This window comes from Nannizzia gypsea, genomic scaffold (assembly GCF_000150975.2).
Source record: "Nannizzia gypsea CBS 118893 supercont1.5 genomic scaffold, whole genome shotgun sequence".
In the NCBI taxonomy this organism is placed as follows: Eukaryota; Fungi; Ascomycota; class Eurotiomycetes; order Onygenales; family Arthrodermataceae; genus Nannizzia; species Nannizzia gypsea.
Window position 1 is genome coordinate 1,841,921 of NW_003345197.1, and position 20,405 is coordinate 1,862,325.

At 47.7% G+C, this 20,405-nt stretch overlaps 7 protein-coding genes across 7 annotated transcripts; 4 read left to right on the forward strand and 3 right to left on the reverse strand.

The window, feature by feature from the left end:
- Nucleotides 1–316: 316 nt before the first annotated feature.
- Nucleotides 317–1,539, reverse strand: MGYG_06543 (proline iminopeptidase; the record flags this gene model as incomplete). The annotated part of the gene is made up of 4 exons (XM_003171953.1): nucleotides 317–373; nucleotides 447–565; nucleotides 658–1,326; nucleotides 1,416–1,539. 4 exons carry the CDS (start codon nucleotides 1,537–1,539, stop codon nucleotides 317–319), a joined length of 969 nt encoding a protein of 322 aa, XP_003172001.1.
- Nucleotides 1,540–4,985: 3,446 nt separating this feature from the next.
- On the reverse strand, nucleotides 4,986–6,038 carry MGYG_06544 (hypothetical protein; the record flags this gene model as incomplete). Its single annotated transcript, XM_003171954.1, has 3 exons — nucleotides 4,986–5,697; nucleotides 5,778–5,829; nucleotides 5,903–6,038. 3 exons carry the CDS (start codon nucleotides 6,036–6,038, stop codon nucleotides 4,986–4,988), a joined length of 900 nt encoding a protein of 299 aa, XP_003172002.1.
- A 320-nt stretch (nucleotides 6,039–6,358) lies between these two features.
- MGYG_06545 (hypothetical protein) lies at nucleotides 6,359–7,094 on the forward strand (the record flags this gene model as incomplete). The annotated part of the gene is made up of 2 exons (XM_003171955.1): nucleotides 6,359–6,378; nucleotides 6,410–7,094. 2 exons carry the CDS (start codon nucleotides 6,359–6,361, stop codon nucleotides 7,092–7,094), a joined length of 705 nt encoding a protein of 234 aa, XP_003172003.1.
- Nucleotides 7,095–7,822: 728 nt separating this feature from the next.
- On the forward strand, nucleotides 7,823–10,913 carry MGYG_06546 (phosphate metabolism protein 7; the record flags this gene model as incomplete). The annotated part of the gene is made up of 6 exons (XM_003171956.1): nucleotides 7,823–7,862; nucleotides 7,917–8,202; nucleotides 8,270–8,562; nucleotides 8,639–9,577; nucleotides 9,637–10,035; nucleotides 10,108–10,913. 6 exons carry the CDS (start codon nucleotides 7,823–7,825, stop codon nucleotides 10,911–10,913), a joined length of 2,763 nt encoding a protein of 920 aa, XP_003172004.1.
- Nucleotides 10,914–11,518: 605 nt separating this feature from the next.
- Nucleotides 11,519–14,105, forward strand: MGYG_06547 (hypothetical protein; the record flags this gene model as incomplete). The annotated part of the gene is made up of 3 exons (XM_003171957.1): nucleotides 11,519–12,085; nucleotides 12,149–12,387; nucleotides 12,458–14,105. 3 exons carry the CDS (start codon nucleotides 11,519–11,521, stop codon nucleotides 14,103–14,105), a joined length of 2,454 nt encoding a protein of 817 aa, XP_003172005.1.
- A 290-nt stretch (nucleotides 14,106–14,395) lies between these two features.
- On the reverse strand, nucleotides 14,396–17,442 carry MGYG_06548 (DNA mismatch repair protein mutS; the record flags this gene model as incomplete). Its single annotated transcript, XM_003171958.1, has 7 exons — nucleotides 14,396–15,858; nucleotides 15,907–15,994; nucleotides 16,047–16,138; nucleotides 16,277–16,388; nucleotides 16,453–16,493; nucleotides 16,548–16,866; nucleotides 16,927–17,442. The coding sequence occupies 7 exons, from the start codon at nucleotides 17,440–17,442 to the stop codon at nucleotides 14,396–14,398; spliced, it is 2,631 nt and encodes an 876-aa protein (XP_003172006.1).
- A 399-nt stretch (nucleotides 17,443–17,841) lies between these two features.
- MGYG_06549 (WD repeat-containing protein) lies at nucleotides 17,842–19,503 on the forward strand (the record flags this gene model as incomplete). The annotated part of the gene is made up of 3 exons (XM_003171959.1): nucleotides 17,842–18,066; nucleotides 18,123–19,201; nucleotides 19,260–19,503. 3 exons carry the CDS (start codon nucleotides 17,842–17,844, stop codon nucleotides 19,501–19,503), a joined length of 1,548 nt encoding a protein of 515 aa, XP_003172007.1.
- Nucleotides 19,504–20,405: the final 902 nt, after the last annotated feature.

A 20,405-nucleotide genomic window follows, 5' to 3' on the forward strand; every position in this document is an offset into this window, starting at 1 on the left:
GTGACTATAACTAGTTAAGATATTGACAAGCCAGTCAACTAATTAAATAGCACGAGAGCTATAACTAACATTTCGGGTAGCACTGGAGCAATTAACCAGGGGCCCCCGCTTGAAAGGAACAAACGGTAACTAGTAGGTAAGTTAATGGAGTCTACAGATTAGTTAACTGACTCGATCAATATTCGTCCATCAGGTTGCTAGTTACTTATTGAGAGCACTCAGAAATATACATTGAATCGTCATAACTAACATTTGCGTATCATTTGCCATCTTGACAGGCATTCATCGATACATACAATCACAATTTGTCTGCATATCATAGACTGGTATATTCGTCACAAGTCTCAGTCAGTTTACTGCGTGTTCCAGGTTCCTGGTGCCATTTAGTTAGTTAGACAATTGGTTGACTACCTGGAAGTTTTGAACATGTCATAAAAATGGCTCACCATTGCACTGTGTCCGGCATCTGCGATCCAGAATAGCCGGGACTCCGGGAACACCTTATGCAGCTCATAGGCGGTCTGAGGTGGGCATACGATATCGTAACGTCCTTGGACGATAGTCGCTTTAGAGGAAGAGAGAGGAGAGTCAGCAAGGTGCCTCTTCTTGAGAGCAGAGTGAGAATAAAGATGGGGCGAGGGACGGGGACTTGGTTACTTGGGATATGTCTGATCCGGTCGATATTCTCCTTCTTCAAGAGCGAGCCATGCTCAAGCCAGCCGTCATGCATAGCATAGTGGAGCTCCATCGAGGCGTGTGCCAGCGTCCAGTCATCGTCCTCGAGCTTGCTCAAGCTCTGAGGGTTTTGGCGTAGTTCGCTGATGGACAGTTCCCATTTATTCCATGCCTTGGAAGCAGTGATGCGTGTCTGTCTGTCATCGGACTGGAGCAGCTTGTAGTATGAAGCTACAAGGTCCTTTCGGTCCGCCTCAGGGAGGAAGTTGACGAATTCCTCGTAGGCGTCTGGGTAGAGACGGCCAGCAATGATGTCTCGAGACCACTCGAGCTCTTCTTTCCGGAAGGTGAAGATGCCGCGGAGGACGAGAGAGCCCACGACCTCTGGATGAGCCTGAGAATACGCCAACGACAACGTCGAGCCCCAGGAACCGCCAAAGACCATGTGCCACTTCTCAATGCCTAGATGCTTGCGGATGGCCTCGATGTCCTCAATCAGATGGTGGGTTGTGTTCTCACGCATCTCCGAGTTGGGCAGAGACTTGCCGGAGCCACGCTGGTCGAACAGGACGACGCGGTAGACCTCCGGGTTGAAGAAGGTTGTATTGCCTTTGGTACAGTGGCCGCCGGGCCCGCCGTGGAGGAAGATGACTACGTAGGCAGCGGGTTTCAGCAATGAGCAAGCCTGGACAATTGGCTGTTGCTGTGCAATTGTAGCATGGACTCTCTCGCTCACTCACCTGGCTTGCCGTCTTTCTTTCCATACTGCTCGTAGTGGATCTTGTGGATAGATCCTACCGAGAGGAAGCCTTCGTCAAAGGCGTCTGCATGGGCGTATCCTGGGTGAAGGTCTTGCGCGCTCATCGTGACGGTTAACTAGGTACCTATCTATGGAGCTGATCCTTTGATGCGTTCAGTATCTTAGGTAGGTGGTTGTATGGTATCTCAGAGGCCAATTCTCCCAGATCCTCAGCGATGAAGATGTCTGGAAATTATTATCGACTCCCCCGCCCCCGCAGCAGGCGTAACTAACAGTTGCTTAGTTAGTTATGTGTAATCCGACAGGGGGCTGCGGCAAGCCAAGGGTATCTATATGTTTACGTACAAGGTACATACATAACTCTTTAGTTACCGACGGCGTTTGAGATGGCGGTGGCTAATATTTTGGCTGTTGCTTAGTTATAATTGAGTTGTTAGTGCTTAGCAGTTGGGCGATTTGATATTCGACGCTATTTACAACAGAAGCATCCGGCTCTACAGCTAGATTCACATAGACACACAGTAAGAGTCAATTAGCATCTGATCCTCCGTTGCATGCTCTAGAGACCCGGCGTTCCTTGGGTGTATCGTGTCTCCCTCCTATTTAATATCTCGGATCTTGCAGCATGATGGGCACTCTAGGTGGCTAGGAAGAATAACGGAAACAGACCCCTTGCATTCCTCCTTATGGCACGGAAGCATACGAGCTACTCCAAGATGGCCGCAGGCATATTTGGGAGCTGTCATTTTGCACATGCTTGGATGTTGTGTCACTGCAAGACTATGGGATTGTGTAGTGAGTGTATGGCGTAGTGCTAGGAGGAGAATATTCTATTAGGAGCTGTCTATAAACCTGCATAGTAGAAAGAAGTCTTACCTCTACAAGGTATTAGGGGAGCGATATAGGAGCAGTATTGGAGTGGCGTGGATGGTAAAAAGGCGGGCTTCAAAGAGAAACGGGCTGGCTGGATAGCGTAGATGTTGAGCCTGAAGACGCGAGTGAAGATGTTATTTTGTCTCTTGTGTATCCAAACGCTCTAAGTAAAGGTAATGGTTGATGCTAACAACACAGGAAAAGAAAGAAAAAGCGCAGACAGCGTCATGCTAATTGCAGTAGACACATAAAAGAAACAGGTATAAGGAGCCATGGGAATCATTTGATGAAAGGGTATCTGGCTATTCATGCCAATATCGACAAGAAGGCAGCTCCCTTCTTGTGTACCAAACGTATATATAGAAAACAATCTTAATTGTACACCTACTTGGTTGAAAAAAGGACAAAACGGGCGGGTATCGAGGGAGTATTCGAATCTCTTCATACTACTCCACGACTAGCCCTGCCTTAAGTGTTATTCGCGGGAAGTTTGTAGAAGAGAGCTCGCCCTTCTATGGTAATTTAGCCCTTCCCTCTCAACCAAGGAGGTTAAGATTCTCGCTGCCTCATGTGCTGCAATGTCGTTGAGTTAGATATAAAAATAATAATGGCACGGACATGGCCAGGATGGGACGATAGACGGGTCTTAACTTACATATTTCCCATGAGCTGGCCGAGAGACGGTTACTGACAGTACTGATCAATTCCCTCAGCTCACTCTTAAGTACCTGAACTTCTACTGAGGCAGCCGAGAATTGAGCCTGCTCCCTGTGGTGCATATTGGCCAAAATGGTTGCGGCAGTTGACGGAATCGACTGGAGTGAAACCTGCCGAAGCCCTAGCCTTGAAGAATTGCGAAGCTGCTCCTTGTTTTCCAAGCCGAGAGCTCGAGCCCAAAGGACGAGAAGGCCAAGGAACGCACAATATGTTTGCCATAACGGCCGAGGTTGTGATATGGGCTGGGACAATAACACACCAAGACCAGACTTGACGCTGCCGTTGCCAGTGTCTTCCTCTATGCATAGGCCCACCACCTCGAGGGCATGTAGGTATGAATCATGACAGACTGGGTCTGTTGAGACTAATCGTGTGTAGGCTGCCTGTGCTACTTGCGGTGTAACTGTCCGTCCCGATGAGAAGGCACTTCCAGCTGCCATTTGAATATCGGACAGGTTGTTCCGCAGCAGTACCGCAGAGAAGTCGTACATGACCAGCGCGCACCACGATAGCTGACACCGCTGATCTGAACTAGAGAGCTGGTCGAATTGATCTCGCCAGTATGACAGTGCGCTGTCAAACTCCAGCCTCTGTAGTTCGCGAATAACCAAACTGCTGGAAGAAGACACCGATCGGTACTTTGCATCACCTATAGCCGAAGTTATGCCATGGATGAGAATGTGTAGTGATAGAGGGCTAGGAGTGCTGTGCCAATGTAGGACCTCACGCATGTGGTCTGCATCTTTCATGGACAGTATCGACTGGACGGCAGAGTCTAGGCTCAAATACCTCGACCGGTTGGTCTTCTTTAGCTGACGCATTTCGTCCTCCCACTTGGCGGCTGACGGTGCATCCCAGAGTGACTGTCGGCTCGGAAGCGGTATCTTCATCATACCCACAGAGAGCAAAGCATGGTGTGAGAAGTAGACCATATATTGAACATCATTAACGAAGATAGTGTGCGCTATTCTACTCGGTGTAAGCATGAATTTTAGTTTCGTGTCAATTCAATAGTTACCTGATGACGGATTCCCTCTGTGCCCATTCTCTCCATCTGACATCCGGGGATTGTCGTGTCCCTCCCTCCCGACTAGGACCCTCAGTCATGAGATTATTTCGCCGTGCGAGCTTTCCATCTAGGTTAGAAGTAGGCCCTTTTAAGTATGACTGCCATATAAAGCTTACCGTCACAATTATTCCGTGCACTATCTCCGACATCTCATGCTCATGACGTGCCATGGCATACGTACAGATATGCTCGAGGACCACTCTAAATAAGAGTTAGTCGATCAATACCACAGACAAAAGAACACTAATAGCAATTCTAGAAACCCAAGGTCTAGAAACGAACAATGTCTGTATAAAGGGCATCTCGACCCTTGCGCTCATAAGAGGTTTCTACCCGTAAACTGTAAGCTGCGGGTACTGTATAGACTCTATAGCGTAAAGACATAGTACCTACTTCAATCGTTTGAGACCACACATGTTTGTGAAGCAGCTTCCCCACCTCGTAGAACTCCTGTGTTTTGCTAAGAAAGGTACCTAGACTGCACAATGCGAGAAGTTCAACAGGAGAGAGCCGGGACAAATTGAGGGTTGGTCGATGGAAAAAGGGCATATATATATCGCAATAGTCCAGCGCCAAACGGAGAATTTGGTTCATTCTGATATGATCCTTTAAAGGGGTATTCAGAAGATCCTAAGTTGATGTTAGTAATACTTGCTGAAAAAAGAATCAAAAAGGCATAAACGATGCGTATTCTATTACCACGTACAGAACAATGGCTCAATATCCTCTCATGGTCGAGAGACGTAATTTGGGGGGCCTCATATTGGGGGGAGTTCGAACCGATAGATGGGAGGTATAAGTCCTGATGGCAATTGAAACATATGGTTTAGTAAGTAACAGGTTCTTTATAATATATTTTTTCTTTTATTTCAAAGGCTCATCATGGCCATTCTATAGACAACATACAGGAGGCGATGTATGGTCAGTTGTATCCCCGAAATGAAGATTAAGATAGTCGTCTGAGGGCAGATCGAAGAGACTGGTGCTATGGAACAGCCACGGGTAGCCGTCAAACGGAGTGGGCATTGCCAGGTACTGCTGGTGGGACTGTTGCTGATGGCTGAGCAGATGGGGCAGATGGCCGACGGGAGGCATCGAGGAATGCGGAGGAGCGTGGCTGTGATTGTGGTGGTGCTGATGGTGCTGATGCATGCCGGCCGGCTGTCCGCTAGGCGGTAGATGGCTGTGACTATGGTTATTATTGTGGCTATTGCTGTATATATGACTGCTGGGATCAGTTCGAGGCGAGGGCGAAGGGAGCGTGAGAGGAGCCATTGCAGGGAAATGGGCCACCGGCGAGCGGCCAACTTCGCTGTAGGCAGCGGGCGACTGGCCCACGGCTCCGTCGAGGCGATTCTGAGGCTCGAGATGCCATTCTGCAGTGGCCGGCGAGGGCCTGGTCTCTGACGGGGAGCTGCTGGCGACGATGGCCAGGGTGGTTGACGGCGGCGGCGAGAGAGACGCGAGGGCAGCAGGCTGGCCGGCAGACGCAGCAGCAGCAGCAGCAGCAGCGGAAGCATCTGAGGCGTTCGGCGGCTGCTCTACGCCCTCGGACGTAGACTTGCGCTTCTCATGGCGCCGTAGGTGGGCATTGAGGAGGTCGCTGTCGGTTACAGAATTTATCGAGATGTCAGTCTTTTCGGTCTTCAGCGTCCAACGTCCAGCATCCAACGTCCGGCTTACTTTCGAGTGAACCGCCTCTGGCACAGATAGCAGAGAAAGGCTCCCTTTTTGTCTGTTGGCCCCCGTTAGCAGACTCGAAGCCCTCGTTGGCATGGCATGACGGCAGAGAGGAAGAGATCACGCACGAATCAGCGCATGGCGGTTGAGATGCTCGCTCCTCAGGTACGAGCGGTTGCAGCCCGCGAACTGGCAGCGAAACTTGGCCGGCTTCTGCTCCTGGTGCTTCTGCTCTGGGTTCTGCTGGCTCTGCGGCTGCTCCATCGTTTGGACGGACAAAGGGGAACTGGGGGCTCAGCTATTCTCCAGGCATTTTGTTGAGCCGCCCAAGCCATCCGGGGGCGAAATACGAGAGAGCGAGAGAGCGAGAATCTGGCGATGTTGCGCTGCTTGCTTGCTATGGGGCCGTTGAGATGGCGATGCGAAAAGAATAAGAAAAAAAGAAAAAGGCACAGGAAAGACGACCGTTTCGATGTGAAGATCCAAAGGGCCAGGCGACCTTGCTGGGCTCTCCCTCTTGCTCGCGCGCGCTGCTCGCTCATCTTCTCTCTCTCTGCTACCGAAACACGGCCTCTTCCACGGCGATGCTCGATGCTGGCGGTGGGTGTTGTGGTATAACCTATAGGTAATAGCAGGTGTCGGGGCGCAGGGCTGGCGGGCGGACACAACGGTGACGGCGACGGCGACGACGATGGCGAGGAGTGGTATCCTGTCTCCTGGGGCCCTTGGACTACTGCTAGATGGCTATTTACATGGCAGATAAGAGTCGTTTCTTTCTACGACAGCTACGGGCTCCCCGGCAGCGGCATAACTAGCTACGCACAACATCTACACGGTGGTGGTGACACTGAGGACGGCCGGATGTCGGATGGCATCAACCCCCGAAACGATGCGATTAGACGCTTCCATGAGCTGGAGAAGCCCGAGTTATCCAAAGCTACTGCTGTGCAACGGGCTGCGTACGCATTTTTCGTCTCTGGTGGTTGGCTTGCTGCTCAGCATCATCCTACAGAACGTGCAGAGCCAGACAGCCATCTCGGACAACGTCTACCAAACAAAGCATCTCGCCCGCCAACCGTGATAGGAAGATCGGACATGGAGCAGACGACTAGATGGCTGCTCGTTTCTCCAGGTAGTAAACCCGGTGAGAGATGGGTGGGCGAACAGAAACTATACGGGATACTCCGTACTATCTATATCAATATCTGGGTCAAACAGGATAACACAGACACAGCTAACTATATTATCCATATTATTCGATCTGTGACCAGTCGGCCACATCAGCCGCCTCTCCATTCGTCCAGGGATTTGACTAGTTAATGCACCCCGTCGGACTTCCCACCCCCACGATCGGTTGACGGCTCGAGCTGTCTGGAAACGCCCACCGGGTCGAGGGCCCCTTTTTGCTCGACCGCCTGGACGTGGCCCTCATCTCCAGCTCTCCACGGGTTCTAGTTCTTCTCTTTTGGCCACCTGCCCTGCGCAAGACGAACGCTGGGACTGTCAATCTCGCTGCGTAGGGAGACCAATCGTTTCGGCCCTGGATGTCCCTGTCCCACACTGCTTATTATTCCGGGCTTTTTTACTTTTCTTTTACCGTGCGGCACGACGCCATCAAGCAACCAAACGAGCCTTTCATTCGCTCTCGCATATCAGCAGCGGGCTGGAGCGTTGCCTATCATCCAATAGCTGGCGTCCCTCGCTCTCGGGGGTTTCCCTGCTGGAGTTCTTGATCGAAGAAAATGGGCTTGCTGGGGAAAAAAAGCGAGCCCGTCACTGAATTATATATATGACAGCTCATAGGAGCCCACCGGGAGCCATCTTCCATCCCCAGTCTAGGACAAACCATGGCAATTTCTCCCCTAGAGTTTTCAATGTCACTCCCTTGCTTCATAAGAACCGTTGCAGCTTTCCTCCCTCCCCCTCAGTGACGTTTTCACTGCAACGTTCGGGGATCTAGCTATGACATAGTAGGCGCACACCAAGAGAATGTGCTGAGTCTTTGAAAACTCCGCGGTGTCAGCAAATTCTCTCAATCAAGGATAAAGATGTCTCCAGAAGAACTGGTCTCAATGGCCACACTCGTCAGTAGGAATGTGCTGGTATGAATATATTTTTTTTTCATGCTTTATTCTTTCGCAGCCCTCTATAGACTCATAACTCGAGAGGACATTAAGCTAATTTATGCTATCAAGGACCCGAATAATGACCCTAACATTGGATCAGCGCGGGGGAATAACAAATCCTCGACATCGGAGGCACTCCAAACCGTGGGGATAACGGCGTCTACATCTGGAATGGCATTGCTTTCCACTTTCCTTCCCGCATTCATCCTGGCTGCCCTTTGCTTCCTGATATTTCTCATCTGCCGCCGAACACAGCGCCGATTCTACTCTCCAAGGTCATATCTAGGGCATATGCATGACCAGTACGTTGTGATTCTCCAGCAGGGCAGTGGAATGGTAATGTGTATCTAATGCATGGTTGTTGAACAGTGAACGAAGCCCGGAACTCCCCCATGGGTTTGTCAACTGGATAGGGGAGTTCATTCGCCTCCCAGATAGCCATGTTCTCCGACATTCATCTCTGGACGGCTATTTTTTCCTTCGGTTTCTGAAGAAGATGTCCCTGCTGAGCTTCATTGGATGCTGCATTACATGGCCGATTTTAATGCCAATACATATCACCGGAGGCGCCGGAAATACCCAGCTTGATGTTCTCACTTTTAGCAACGTTGTCAATCCTAAGCGATACTACGCGCATACAATTGTCTCCTGGATATTTTTTGGTGAGCGCACTAGTGCCTTAACTAAATGCCTGATAACCATGAGCGACGCCAATTACCCTTTCTAACCTATCGACAGGGTTTGTATTTCTCATGGTCTGCCGTGAAAGCATCTTTTATGCAGCTCTTCGCCAGGCCTATCTCCTTTCGCCGCTATACGCTGACCGGATCTCTTCTCGAACCGTTCTGTTCATGTCAGTTCCACAATCCTACCAGAATAAAGCGAAGCTCTCGAAGATATTCGGTGACTCGGTCAAGCGTGTTTGGACGTCGGAAGATACGTCGAAGTTAGCGAGACTTGTTCGCAAGCGGGACAACCTTGCATATAGCCTAGAAGGTGCCGAAACAAGATATGTTAAAAATGCACATGCTGCCCGCCTAAAGGCGTTGAAGAAACAAGGCCGAGACCTGGAGGTCTCATTAGAAGAAGCCGCTGTTAAGCAGAGCAGTAATGAATCTGATCTCCACCAGTCCCCCTGGCTATTACATGTTAAGCGCCCTTCAAGACGATCCCACTATCTCTTCGGCGAGAAGGTTGATATCATTGAAAACCTTCGCTCTCGTCTTGCTGCGCTGATCCCGAAGGTTGAAGCTCTGCAACAGGAACACCGAGTCGGCGAAGCAAAGAGTGTAGGCGGCGTGTTTGTGGAATTCACTACCCAACGAGAAGCCCAAATCGCATACCAAACTCTCTCGCATCACCATCCATCCCAGATGACACCACGGTTCATTGGCATTCCACCGCACCAGGTACTATGGCCGGCTCTGCGGTATTCGTGGTATCAAAGGATTGTCAGGAAATTTGCCGTGCAGGGTTTCATTGCCGTTTTGATCATTTTCTGGTCCATACCGTCTGCCTTGATTGGATCAATTTCCAACATTACCTATCTCACCAATCTTCTTAAATTCCTCAGCTTCGTGAACGAACTACCTTCCTTCATAAAGGGAGTAATAAGTGGTCTTCTTCCTGCGGCAGGGTTAGCTATTTTGATGTCGGCAGTTCCATGGATCATGAGATGTACGAAACCCTTGAATCTCATCTTATAAATTGGATTTCTTCTAACGTTGTTGACCTAGGGTGTGCAAGACAATCAGGTGTCCCTTCAACGGCTAAAGCAGAACTCTTTACGCAGAATGCTCATTTCTGCTTTCAAGTAGTACAGGTATTCCTCGTAACTACCATTACATCCGCGGCCTCTGCGGCTACAAGTCAAATTATCAAAAACCCACTTTCGGCGAAAGATTTGTTAGCAAAGAACCTACCAAAGGCTACAAATTTCTACATTTCGTACTTCCTTTTCCAAGGATTAATGCTGAGCTCAGGGGCTGTGGTGCAGGTTATTGCATTTTTGGTTTTCCAGGTCCTTCGGACTGTCTTTGACACCACGCCTCGAAAGTTATACTCACGATGGGCTGCACTTACAGGAGTATGGTGGGGAACAGTCTTCCCCGTTTTCACGAATATGACTGTGATCGGTAAGCAAATCTCTCTTGTTGTCACTGTATGTTGAACGTTCTGGCGGGATAGTCTAACACGAAGTACGATAGCAATTACCTACAGCTGTATAGCTCCGTTGGTTCTTGGCTTCTCTGCACTTGGCCTCTATTTGGTGTACCAAGCCTATCGATACAACCTACTCTTCGTTTACGAGCCAGTTATCGACACAAAGGGTCTAGTATACCCTCGAGCACTCCAACAGGTGTTAACGGGTGTTTACCTAGCAGAAATATGCATGTTTGGGCTCTTTGCCATCCGTGCAGCCATCGGCCCTATGGTCTTAATGGGCATGTTTACTGTATTCACTGGACTTTGTCACATTTCCCTGAATGAAGCACTGGAACCTCTTCTATCGGCATTACCTCACACCCTCAACAATGAAGAAGACTGGACGTGTACAACACCGAGCGACCTGGAAAAGCCTCGATTATTGTCTCGAAGCATGACCAGCGGCAAGGAGTTCCTACCTCGACGTCAGAACACGTTAACTCTGGCAGAGATCGCCACGGCGCCAGACTCGCTATCGGGAAAGCTCAAAAACTTCCGCTGGTGGCTCTTCCATCCTAGCATATATGCCAACTATGCGGCACTGCGAGAGAAGATACGACAGGATCCGTCAATCCCTTATGATGAACAAGTCTCGGACAATGCGTATCATCCGAGCTGCGTCTACAGCCAGCCACCTCTTCTTTGGATCCCTCGAGATGCTGGAGGTGTGAGCCGTCAGGAGGTGGAGCTTACCAGTGCCATTATACCCATGACCGACAATGAAGCTCATCTTAACGGCAAGAACAAAGTGGTATGGGATAAAGTCGGAATGAAACCACCAATATGGGAGGAAAAGGTGTTTTACTAGGTGTTTATATTGCCCTTCGAAGGGCCTCGTTTTTTTACATATTTTGATGATCAACGGCAGCACAAACGGCCACTTCTATATGATGCAAATATTTACTCATCTTCTAACGACAAAAGGCGACAAGCCTATCTGTGTTTGATGCAACCACATCAGCTATTTTATTTCAGTGAAGCATCAGGGTTTGCTTAGATGGAACCGGCTATTACAGAACATTCAACCAGCAACCAATTAGTTAAGTTAACTAGTTAAGTAGTATTTTAATTACACTGCCTCATTCATATATATATACATATATTCGGTATGGTACGCGGAATGCGCTCCCTTCAATCTTATATGCACTTCTCTTCTCAGCTCGTAAAATCTGACTCTTTCCATTCTCAAATTCTTTGGAAGAGTCACTATGAATCATCCAAAAAGGTTGATGAGTCAGCCGAAAGATCCTAACGACGCTTTTTGAAGATAGCTAACTAAATAAATGAATAACTGCAAAACTGAGCGCTACATCCCAGGTCGCGGCGCACCGTTTCTCTTCTTTCTTTGATCACAGAGACGAAGCATTCCTGGACCATTTTTCCTGCTCATACCATACCCTATTATTTGCGGCAATGGCGGACCACTCTTCACCAAACCCACCAGGCACCCCTCGGTCTGGAGAAACAGCCAGAGGCAGAGGAAATCGCGGCAGCAGAGGCAACCGGCGAGGCGGTGGTACAGGCACTGGGACTAGTTCTTCTCCAGGTGATCATAACCAGCAGCCGCGCCGGCATAACCAGGGAGGAAGCGGTGGTAGAGGCCGCGGCAGAGGAGGCAGTGCACACCACGAGGGACGCGGGGCTAGGAACCTAAGACGTGGAGGAAATCGAACGCAGGATGGAGATAACAGACACGATGTCGGCGGCGAGCCACCAGGAGCGGGTGCTGAGGGCACTGGCACCTCCGGTGTTCGCCTGACCGGAGATGCCAAACGTTCCCAGGGCGAGGAGAAGCCGACGCAGAGTCCTGGAGGACCTGCCGCCGGAGAGGAGGAAGAGGCTGATGAGAACGAGATATGCTTCATTTGCGCCTCAAAGATTGACCATATCTCCGTGGCGCCTTGTAACCATAGGACTTGTCATATATGTTCCCTCAGGCTGAGAGCGTTGTACAAAACCAAGGCCTGTGCTCATTGTCGAGTAAGTCCAGGTATACCCTTCCTTTTGGTCTGGATAAAGAGTATTGACTCCGTACGACGGTAGACTGAGTCTGATTTCGTCATATTCACCAATAATTCCACGAAGAGATATGAGGAGTTTACGAACTCTGACTTTGATCGTTCTGATGACAATCTGGGGATAAAATATGAGCAGTTCGAGATCTTTGAGGATACCGTCTTGTTGCTTCGATACAATTGTCCGGATAGTGATTGTGATGTTGCATGTCTTGGATGGCCAGACTTGCACCGTCATGTCAAAAGTAAACATGCTAAGGTGATGTGGTAAGTTTCGCCGTTTATTCAATACGAGATTATGCAAAGAAAAACCCATACTAACGAGGCGAATAACTAGTGATCTTTGTACGCGAAATAAGAAAGTTTTTACACACGAGCACGAGTTGTTCACTGCAGCATTGTTACGAAAGCATGAAAGATATGGCGATGACAACCCAGGTGCCATTGACCAAAGTGGTTTCAAAGGGCATCCGGAATGCGGATTCTGTCGCCAACGCTTCTATGGGGATGACGAGCTCTATGCACATTGCAGAGACAAACACGAGAGATGCCATATCTGTGATCGTAGGTCCGGAGGCAGCAACCCACAATACTATATTGACTATGATGCACTAGAGAAACACTTTAACAAAGACCACTTCTTGTGCCTTGATAAAGAATGCTTAGATAAGAAGTTTGTGGTTTTTGACTCGCAAATGGACCTCAAAGCACACCAGCTTGAGTCCCATCCTTCTGGGCTATCAAAAGATGCAAGAAGAGATGCCAGGCTCGTTGACATGTCAACCTTTGACTATAGATCTCCTTACCAACAAACTCGCCCGCGCCGAGATGGCCGTGATGGCCGCGATAGCAGAGGAGCTGGGAGAGGCCGCGACCCTAATTCAGAACCAATTCCACAGTCAAGCGCCCAACCATTGCGGAGAGATGAACTTGCTTACCAGCGCCAGATGGCTATCCAAAGCTCCCAGTCCGTTTCTACGAGAACTTTTGGCGGGCAGCTCACATCCTCACGGCCTGTAACAACGTCATCTGCTCCAACCACCCAAAGGCCTACACCTACAGCTACACCCGCAACAATGGCAACACCGAATTCAGGGTTACCTTCAATTGAAGCCCTTGACCTTGGGCAGCCCACTGCCCCGGTAACGCCACAGGACCATGCTAGGCAGGCAGCACACTCTGCAGTTATGGAGCGTGCATGTTCTCTCCTCCGAAATGACCAGCGGAAAATTGGCGACTTCCGGGGGAAGGTCTCACAGTATCAAAGCAACAATATTGGAGCCAACCAACTTATCGAAGCGTTCTTTTCGCTCTTCGATGCATCATCAGCGGAATTAGGGAAGCTGATAAAAGAGCTTGCCCATATCTATGAAGATGAGAACAAACGTACGGGTCTTCTAAAGGCTTGGAATGACTGGCGTGCAATCAATGAAGACTATCCGGCGCTTCCAGGACCCAGTGGAACAACTCCATACACCGGAACTGTTAGCGGAATTGGCTCAGGAAAAAGAGTGTTGCGTTTAAAATCATCTACTACGCAGTCCTCTCGATCAGCCTCAGGTCAAAACTCCAGGCTTTCTGGGATTCTTCCTTCCAACTCTACCTCTAACCCTTTCCCTCCACTTTCCAACAACGCTACTAGTCGCAAACCCACTCAGGGAGGCAATGCATGGGGCACCACAACAGCCATATCATCTGGCCCAAGCAGCTCTGGCTCTAGACTGGCAGCCTCTACTTCACGGCCAAAAGTCGCTGGGGATTCTAATGCGTTCCCTGCTCTTCCGGCGGCTCCCAAGCCAAACACTCTTATGGCTGGCCTTACTCGTGGAACCGTAAGATGGGACGACCGAAATTCTGCAAGTGCCAGACCTTCTGCTTGGGGATTATCAAGCGATCCAACGCCTGCCGAATTGGATTCGTCCGCTTCTCAAGATAAAAAAGGAAAGGGCAAAAAGGGGAAGCAAGTTCTGTATCATTTTGGATAAAATTGTTCATTGGAAGTGCCATTGCATAAAAATGTATTCTTAATTAGTGTTGTTAATTTTGAGCGCATCACTTCGGAAAAGCAGGGTCATTCTTTGAGCTTTTTTCATCACGAGCAACTGACAGGCATGACTTGAAAAACTGTACATAGCCCTATCTTTTACCTACCTCATAAAACGTCACCACCGCAAACTCAAACCAGACGGTACAATATATCTCCTGCGAAAAATATTACTCAACAGCAGTATAATAAAGGTACAAGGAACATATTGCGATATTCTTCGGCACCCTACTACCTATTTGATGTGCAGGAGGGAGTAGTGCCTAGCTGCTCATTGCCGCTGTCTAGTACCAGCTCGCTATTTCCGATGGAGTGATGGACTAAGCCCCTAGGACATTTGCGGCTAAATATTGGACTTATTGGAAGGGATTGACTGGAAGCCTGAGATATCGCCTCGATATTCTCAACATCTACGTGGGATCCCTCAGTTTCCCTAGGTGATAATGATATTTCTCTGTCATCTACGTTAGATTCTGTTTCTGGTTCAGTATCCGTCATGCGCAAAGTGAATTCCCTTTGAAGTCTGAGAAGCCATTCCTTGAGCGCCTCACCTTCCATGACCCCATTGCAGACATGCATCAACTGTTCTACCAAGGTCAAGAGAAGCCTACGCCGTTTGGCAAGGGAAATGGCTGCAGACGACTTGGCTCTGTTCTGCGCTGCTAAAGTAAGTCGGTGTGACACCTCATCGGCCACCTCGATGAGGTACGGAGGTAAAGAGAATATTCTGGCGAGCGCGAGGCCATAATGTTGTTCTCGTACGTATCCATCCGCTATCTTATATAGCATGTTTATTTTTGATTGCGGCTCGGACATATCAACAGCAAGATGCAGATTTATAACCCCGCTACGATGCTCCATAATCCGGGCTAAATCATGGAAATGGGTAGTGAACCAGACCAAGGCATGGGTTTCCATGAGAGCTTCCGCAATAGCAATTGAGATGGCAAGCCCGTCTGTGGAAGCAGTTCCACGGCCTAGTTCATCTACAATGACCATGCTTTTTGCGTCAATGTTCCGTAAAATATAAGCCATTTCCCTCATCTCAGTGGAGAACGTTGACACGTTGGTAATCTGGTTATCATCCGCTGACACCCTAGCGAATAGCTGGTGCACAATCGGGAATGAGGCATACTGCGCAGGAACGGAGCTTCCAATTTGCGCCATTACTGCCATCAAAGCAAGTGATCGAATATATGTACTTTTTCCACTCATGTTGCAGCCAGTTATTATCTGAAAGCGGGACTGTGGTGAGGCGTAAATGTCATTGGGTATATATTTTGTTGAGTGGATTTTCTCTCGAATAGGATGTCTCCCAGCCTTGATGGCCAGAATAGGTGTTATCTCAGGGCGTACATAGCCCTGTGTGGCTTGTATGTAGGCAAAGGCTGCAATCATATCAAGCATAGCGATTGCCTCGCTGATCCGAAATAAGTTTGAAATCATGGTTCTAACGTCATCAATAAGCTCTTGAATGCTCCGGTCGCTCATACTAATCACTTCGTTATGGGAGTCTGTTATTTTTTGGTTCATCTTCACGAGGTCTAGGGTTTGGAATTCCACAAATGCCTTTTTCCGATAAACGTTGATGAAAATATCAGGCAGTACTACTCCTTGGAGATCAGTAGATCTTACGCGGAAATAATAATGACGGCCAGATTCAAACCTCAAATCTAATGGGATACCATGCTCCGCTTTGCAGGTTAGAATATTTTCACTAGTTGTTATTATATATATCTTACCAGAAAGACGAGCTGATAGCTCTGCTACGTCATCATTGGCCTCCATGTAGGTTTGTCTCGCAACATCAAGGAGGTTGTTTACTCCAGCCTATACTGACCGTTAGGGTCTCAAACATATTCAGATAGATTTAATCCCTCACTTTGACAGCGTAAGTTCTGTGGTTTCGTAGGTCAAGAGCGCTGGATTGGTATCTAACGTCGTCATTTAACGTTTCACTGAGAAGTGTTTGGACTGTATCGTAGTTCCTGGGGGTGCATAGCTGTTTCTATAATGTTAGCAGGAGGAGCTATTAAAAACACAAAACAAATTGGCAATGAGCTCTTCCACTTGCTTCACGTATGGTCTCTAAGAGTCCAGTTTTCGCACCACTTAACGCTTCATAGATGGGCCGTATACAAGATATAAATGTTTTCAGCATAATAATATTATTAATAGATTGTTCAGCATATGAGATGCTCGGCTTTTTTAGAACAACAGTCAACTACTCTTTACATATTAGCAACAGTACGTCTCAAGGCTTCAGAAGGAAAGTAAACTTAACATACAGCCGCTAATACTCGGTCGGAATCAAGGAACGACTTAAGAGCTGTATATTTTATTTCTTAGCAACGTATAGACGTATCCAGGCTCAGCGACTAACCTTGTCGAACAGCAAAAAACATCTCCTCGTTCGACGATAACTCTTCAACAGCATCATATCTCAGGTTTAACTTGGAAACTTCGGTGGAAGGCTGTAGGATATTGCTTCTCAGTAGTCGGGCACCCATTGGTGTGAGAGTTTCATTGAGTATTCCGAAAAGACAATCCTTTGATTTTGCATTTTGCAGGTTCTGAATAAGTTCTAACGAGACAATGGTGGCTAGATCTATCATCATAGACCCTTCAGACGGCTCGTATCTTAATCTAAGAGAGTGAGGAGCAAATGTCACAGAGAGCTCTAGCTCGATATACGATAAGGCCTTGTGGGTCTGTTAGTCAGCGTTCGTTTTCAGGATAAAACACTCGGACGGGAGGTATACAGCTGCAAAACAGCAGGCAGAGAAATAACTGCCCTCTAGAGCCATTTTTATGGTTTCAGTATCCTCTTTGAAAGATAACCGCTCAACATAATCATGGCAATTCTGCTCGGACCAGTATTTCCTATCAACAGTAACGGTTCGGATATGGGATAGGTTCTCTCCGACGGCAGCATATAATTTTGAAGAAGGTTCTTTAGAGGTGTTCATCAAGAGCACCTCCGTGGGCTCAAATACAGCAAGCTTGTGGATCGTTCTAGCGTAGGTCTGGCTATCACAAATTTGAGAAAGAACAGCTTCTGAGGTGGATAGGTTGACAAAGGCCAACCCAACAGCTGGAGAAATACCCCTGGATTCACTTATAGCACATACAATTTCCTGGGAAGGCGATGTAGTTGCTGCTGTCGTAGGTCGAGGTACTCGATGTTCCCCAGCAGCTGTCCTACTGGTGCCTGGACGTGGAGACCTAGTATCCGAGGTAAATGGGTATAAAGGGGTAGATGGGGCGTGACTTCGCATTTTGATGGTAAATTTTGATTCTACCACAATATAAGGTCCAGTGCATAGTTACACCGGCTTCACTTAAGTCTTCCTTGACAATGAGAACAACCTAGCGATGTTTTGTTGAGATGTCGTCCCTTTTTCCCTTTTGATCCAGGGCTCGCATTACGTAATGTCGCAAGGCCATTGGTCTATCACCCTAAGCAGCTAGTAACGCATTTAATGAATTGCCATTGGATACATAGTTGACTAGCGTAATGGAGTGCCTATCTACACGTGACTCAGAGCTAACCTTATCTTGGAATGGACCTATTAGTTAGATAAGATTGAGTTGACATCAAACTACCTAATTTTTTCATTCCTCGATGTGTGGTCAATCAAAATTCTATCAGGAGGACAAGAAGCGATCGAACGAAGATGGCAACGGTGGTACCTCCCCCTAGTAAACGCCAACGACGTGAAATTGATGAGAAAGCACGGCAACAACAAGAGGTCGACTCAATTCCAGATAATTTGGGGAGTGTTCGAGTCCAATTCTTCGATCAATCCACTGGGACTGCTTCCGGTCCAGCTGTAGCTGTTCCTTTGGGCGATGCAACAGTGAAGAACTTAGAGATCTTGCTGAATACGCTTCAGGGACATGTAGGTTTATCCTCTTGTGTACTTTCTCTTGTATTTACTAACGGACGTTTTGACAGGATGATCACGAAAGGGTTCCTTATAAATTCACATACAAGCAAGAAGATAAGGCTGGGAATGTAATTGATATTTCATCCGACCTGTATCACTCTCTCCTTCAACCTGGCATAAAGACAACCGAGGACATCATTCATTTACAATATACACCACAAGCAGTATTCCGCGTCAAAGTCGCATCAAGATGCTCCGCTTCAATCGCAGGACATGGAGAAGCTATATTAGCGACATCTTTCGCCTCATCATCTTCTTCGCGAATGGTATCCGGCAGTGGTGATTCAACTGCGCGAGTATGGGATTGCGACACGGGGACGCCCCTGCACACCCTTAAAGGACACACTAGCTGGGTTTTGGCCGTGAGCTGGTCACCTAACGACAAGATGATAGCTACCGGAAGCATGGATAACACTGTCAGGCTCTGGGACCCTCACACTGGCCACGCACTAGGCGCACCTATGAAAGGGCACACAAAGTGGATTATGGGTCTTGCATGGGAGCCGTATCATCTACAAAGCCCTGGAAGTCCTAGACTAGCCTCGGCATCTAAAGACTCAACGGTCCGAATATGGGATGTCGTGTCTAGACGAATAGAGAGCGTATTAACAGGCCATAAAGGATCCGTATCATGTGTTAAATGGGGCGGTCTTGGTAAAATATACACCTCTTCTCACGACAAGACCATCAAAATATGGAACCCAGCGGATGGGAGTTTAATACAAACATTATCCTCCCATACTCACCGTGTCAACCATCTAGCTCTGTCGACTGATTTTGTACTTCGTACATCCTTCAATGAACATAATCAGAAACGTCCAGAGAAAGAAGAGGAAAAGTTAAAGCTAGCAAAGGAGAGGTTTGAAAAAGCCGCCACCACCAATAATACAATATCCGAAAAATTGGTCTCTGCTAGTGATGACTTCACTATGTTTCTGTGGGATCCAGAGTCGTCTAGTAAACCGGTTGCCCGAATGTTAGGCCACCAAAAGGAGGTCAATCACGTCACATTTTCCCCAGATGGAGTATATATTGCTTCTGCCAGCTTTGATAACCACGTGAAGCTATGGAGTGCTCGAGATGGGAAGTAAGTATAGCCTACCAACCTTCCACAAAGTGTACTACCCTAACATATTTCTTTCAAGGTTTATATTTTCCCTCCGTGGCCATGTTGGTCCTGTATACCAATGTTGCTTTTCTGCAGACTCCAGACTTCTAGTGTCTTCTTCGAAGGACACTACCCTGAAGATTTGGGATGTTCGAACAGGAAAAATGACGATGGATTTACCTGGTCATCAAGATGAGGTGTATGCGGTCGACTGGAGCCCCGACGGGGAGAGGGTCGGAAGTGGTGGGAGAGATAAAGCAGTCCGAATATGGAGGCACTAATAAAATCGAAAATATATCCCCGATATCCATTGATCCTTTTAGAGCGTTGCTTACTTGTGACTACAATATAACTATCTCTTTTTCCCATATTATATGGGGACGGGGCGTATAGAAGAACGCCCCTCTAACTAAACACAGTTAAAACAGACATCAAGTTATCGGGGGCTTCCGGTGATCTAGTGATCAATGACACTAGATGTCTAGAGTGTTACTAGTTTTAAGCTTGCCTTCAACCACAAATCGTAGAGAAGTACAATCCCCATACTTTTGACACCAAAAACCACCTTATCTTATCTCAATAACACCTTATTATAACATTCAATTCCATTCGACATTTATACAACACACATTTGTCGTGTCTTTTAAGTTACGTAGCTATAACAATATTTTGCTATTGAGCGGCCTGGTTAGGTCTTTTAACTGTCTATCTATAATTAATGTAGACAGTCTATAGTTTTCCGGACACGAGCCCATTAAAATGGCTCATGTTATTATAACCAACTAGTTAATTTTGCTAAACTATCAAAGCAGAGTGACCACCCAATTTGTGACTTCCATGAAGCTTATTCAAACCGATATGCCTATATAGTCATATATATACTAATTGGATGAATGTTCTGCTATGAAGAACGAGTAAAGCTTTACGAAATATGTCTAGCCCCCATATTCAAGCCCCCCTCGCCTCAACTAGATATGACTGTATGGTGGGCTATATGTTACTGAAGATAGCGCACATTTTGTATTGTGAAGTAGTTGCTGGAATACTCCACTTTAGCTACGACTCGCACTCATTTACCCAAGGATTCCTTGGGGCTCCCTTGTGGTCCAACAGTAGTTAACTGATTAGTTAGCATTCCAGGTGCCTAGGTATGAAGACGGTAAAGCGATCTAATTTTGACTAG